The sequence below is a fragment of the Pteropus vampyrus genome, unplaced genomic scaffold (genome assembly GCF_000151845.1).
Source record: "Pteropus vampyrus isolate Shadow unplaced genomic scaffold, Pvam_2.0 Scaffold203, whole genome shotgun sequence".
Lineage (NCBI taxonomy): Eukaryota > Metazoa > Chordata > Mammalia > Chiroptera > Pteropodidae > Pteropus > Pteropus vampyrus.
This window is the reverse complement of record NW_011888984.1, coordinates 1,823,466-1,827,012: the sequence shown is the minus strand read 5'-3', so window position 1 is coordinate 1,827,012 and position 3,547 is coordinate 1,823,466. Positions and strand designations below refer to the sequence as shown.

Here is a 3,547-nt window from a genome sequence, read left to right as displayed (position 1 = left end):
GCCCCGCCCCCCAGGCTGTTTGAAGGTGTGACTGAGGGAAGGATTCACTCCCCCAGATGTCTGTCCCCAAGTGGGCCTTGCTATCTTCTCTCTCCCACTGTCACCCACACTGACTCTACCCTAAGGGATCCCCAGAGAGTAAGCTGACTCACCTGGTCACACACACTTGCTCCATGCACACACTCACAGCTCTTCTAGTCCAAACTTTGTGTTCAGGTTTGAGCCTCCGCGGGCAAGAAAACACCCACCGATGTCCTGTCCACCAGGGGGCTCTCCAGCAGAGAGACAGGCATACTAGCCTTCACCTCTTTTGTTACCTAATGCCCTCACCTCCTCCTGGTGAGAGGCCTAGTATGCCCTCCAGCCTCCCATAACCATAGTCACTGCTACACACACAGACACACAGACACACTGACACACACACACACACACACACACACACACACACACACACACACTTCTAGATTTAGACCCTTGCCACAAACTCTCCCCATCTCTCCCAGGTAAGGCCCTGAGGGAGGGGATTCTGTTTCACATCTGGTCCAGAGTAGATGGCGAAGAAAGTAAGTCAAGGATGCTGGCAGCCCCACGCTCACTGTAGCCTCCAGGCCCCTGTAGTGGCCGCTCCATACACCATCCACAGTAAGCCCTACCCCTGACCCATCAGCTCGGTTCAGAGGGTGCCCTTGCCACCTTCCTCTCACCGGCCACCACCCTCACAGATCCCCCATCACACTCTCTAACACTTGCTCCCCACACCTCCAGCTTCGGAAACCTTGGCTGGCTCCTGCCCCACCCTGAACTCTCATGACAATATGATCAGTTTAGAGCTTGAGTGTAGACACTCTATCATCTCCTGGAAACCGTTGACCACCAGTGCGATTTGGCCCGCAGACACTCGGAGAGGGTCTCCCTCCCTTTCCTCACCCCCCCTTCACTGATGCCTCGCCCACACTTGAACTCCCAGTTCGCTCTCCTGCCCAAACAATCCTCTTATCCCCACCCACTAGTGCCCTATGGGAAACTGGGCCACAAATTAAATCAATATGGTCTCTACTACTAATAATCACTACATTTAGTCAGGGTCAAGCTCTGTAGTAAGTGCTCTACAAAGATCAAACAGCCCCATGAGGTAAGAACTGTTATAATTCCCCAATTCACAGATGGTAACACTGAGGCTGGGGGCGGAATTAATGGCTCAAGTAGAGGTTTGAAGGCCATCAGAACTCCAAGGGCTGCACCCTCCAGCCTCCCACTCTCAAGGGAATTAGACTTGCAGGATGCTACAGGAGCAAGTCCCTACCCTCGCCTCTGCAGAACCCTCAGGAGGTGGGAGCAAAGAAGGGAGCTAGCACTCCCACCCCAATGCTAACTCTGGCCTCCAGGTCCCTGCACCAGGCCACACCACACCTGTCCTCCTAGAGGTCTAGGCCAGGGTCAGAGTGAGAAGGCCTGGATACCTACAGATTCATCAGCTGGCACAGGAACTCTGTCCCAGCCAGTTGGAGGGTGTCCCCCATAGGGGGAGACATCTGTCTGTGTGCGGGACTTAAAATGAGGAGGCGGAAAGGTGTCCCCATCACACACCATCTCACACCAGCCCCACACCCACCCTCCAAGCCCTCTTTTGCTCACTGCAAAGTCACACGTGTAGGCGGGTGCATAAGTACCCCTGCCACCCTCCTCTCCCAACTTCCCCCAGCCAGAAACCAGCGGGGCGCTCCGGGGCCCCTCCTCTCTCCTCACCCCCCAGCACACGATGCTCAAGGTCAAGGCGGGGCGGGCATGGGGTTGGGGAAAGTGTATGGGAGGTCGCCCCGGCCCCTTTGTGCGGCGCCGCGGGCGCTCGCCCTCCGTCTCCTCCCCCAGGCCAGGAAGGAGGGGGAGGGGAGCGCGCGCTCTCCAGCCCGGGAGCGAGGGCGGGAGCGGCCGCGCGCCTGTCACTCCGAGCCCGCTGTCACCGCCTGGGGAAGGGGGTGGGGAGCACTGGGACCTGGGAGTCCGGGATCCCGACGGGTTGATGGGGGGATGAGGAGTGGAGGGAGAGAGAGAGGGAGGGAGAGAGATGGAGAGAACCAGGGTGGCAAGGAGACGGGCGAGACGGCAGGGAGCTAGGCGCGAACCCAGGCGTCTGGATTCCCAGGCACTGGGTCCAGTGAGAAGCTAAAGCACGGAGGAGGGCCGCGGACAGGGAGAAAGGGAGGGAATGCCCGGAGACCGAAGGCGTTCCCAGTACCCTCTCTCGAGGCATCCGGTCCCCCAAGAGGATGCAAGATGCTCGAGTTAGATGTGTATGGCGGGGAGAGGGACGGATCTCACAGTCTAACATGACGGGGGCGTCGGGGCTCCTAGGACCTGAAGACCCCGAAGGGAGAAAAAGGGGAGACAACAGGAATCTAACTGGGAACCCCCGACGTCTCGGCTCCCACCCTGCGACTGCATGGGCCGAGGTCCCCGGAAAAAGAGGGGGTAAAGAGAGAAAGGTGCTTTAATGAGGGGGGAAAGGTGGTGGAGACCCTGGAAACTGAGGTCTGGACTTAGGTGTGCGTACTCCCAGCCCCTGACCCTAGACACGGAGCAGAAGATATGGAGGAAGAGGAGAGGGAAGCCCCTACCCCCACTCTGGGTGGGGAAACGGCCTCCGCCACCTCGCACGCCCCGCACCACATTCCTTCACTGACGACGACAAAGAAGAGGCGCCCCCGTGACCCTGAAGGGGCTCCCGCCCCCAACCCCAGGGGGCTACAAGGGGTGGCCCCGGGGGTCCCTATTCAACTATCATCCGCGCACGGCATCCCGTTCCCCAGCGAGGGCGAGGAAAGGGCGTGGGAGATGGAGGGACATGGACTGCGGGGACACTCACGACTTGAGCGGGTTCTGAATGGCGGTGGCCATGGCCCGCTCGGCTAGGCCGCCTCCGGCCCGGGGCGTCGCTGCCGCCGCGCGCGGGCCCAGCCCGGCCTGCACCGCCCGCTCTGTCGCCCAGCGCGCTACGATTTCATTCATTCTTAGGGCTGCGGCGCGAGCGGAGCGGGGCGGGCCGAGGGCGGGGCTCGGCCAATCCCCGCGCCTCCCGGCGCACGACGGGACGTGGAGTCTAGGGGCGCGCGGCGGCGCCCGAGGGCGCCCCTGACCGGACTACACGTCCCAGGGGGCGTCGGGAGGACCGCGCGCCCATTGGCTAATGGGGATACAGGGAGGGGACACAGGGAGGGGTTAGGCTCGCCCCAGAGCATCCTTGTCTCCTCCCTGGGGTGCTCCATTCCCAGCTCCGGCTCTCCAACCTCCAGGCACCGCGGACACGGGAGCAGGTGGTCCCTGGCTTCTGGGTCTCCCCAGGGTATGTGGACAACCACAAGCTCTGTCGTGGATTCTTGTCTATGCCTGCTTGTCTAGGTGTCTCCTCCGTGTAAGCCAGCCTGTGAACAAGCACAGGGGTTAATAATGAACGCCTTTGTTCATTTACTGAGTGTCTACTATGTGCCAGGCACTCTTCTAGGCATTGGGGATACAGCGGTGACCAAACAGACAAAGTCGTTGCCTTCAA

General features: G+C 60.6%; 1 protein-coding gene across 6 annotated transcripts in view; it reads right to left on the bottom strand.

Moving 5' to 3' along the window:
- DPF1 (double PHD fingers 1) overlaps positions 1–3,006 on the bottom strand; it is a 14,601-nt gene extending 11,595 nt beyond the window's left edge. For all 6 annotated transcript variants that reach the window (XM_011372296.2, XM_011372299.2, XM_023537895.1 and 3 more), the window contains exon 1: positions 2,864–3,006. In XM_011372296.2, coding sequence (XP_011370598.2) covers positions 2,864–3,006 — 143 coding nt within the window. The remainder of the gene's footprint in view (positions 1–2,863) is intronic.
- Positions 3,007–3,547: the final 541 nt, after the last annotated feature.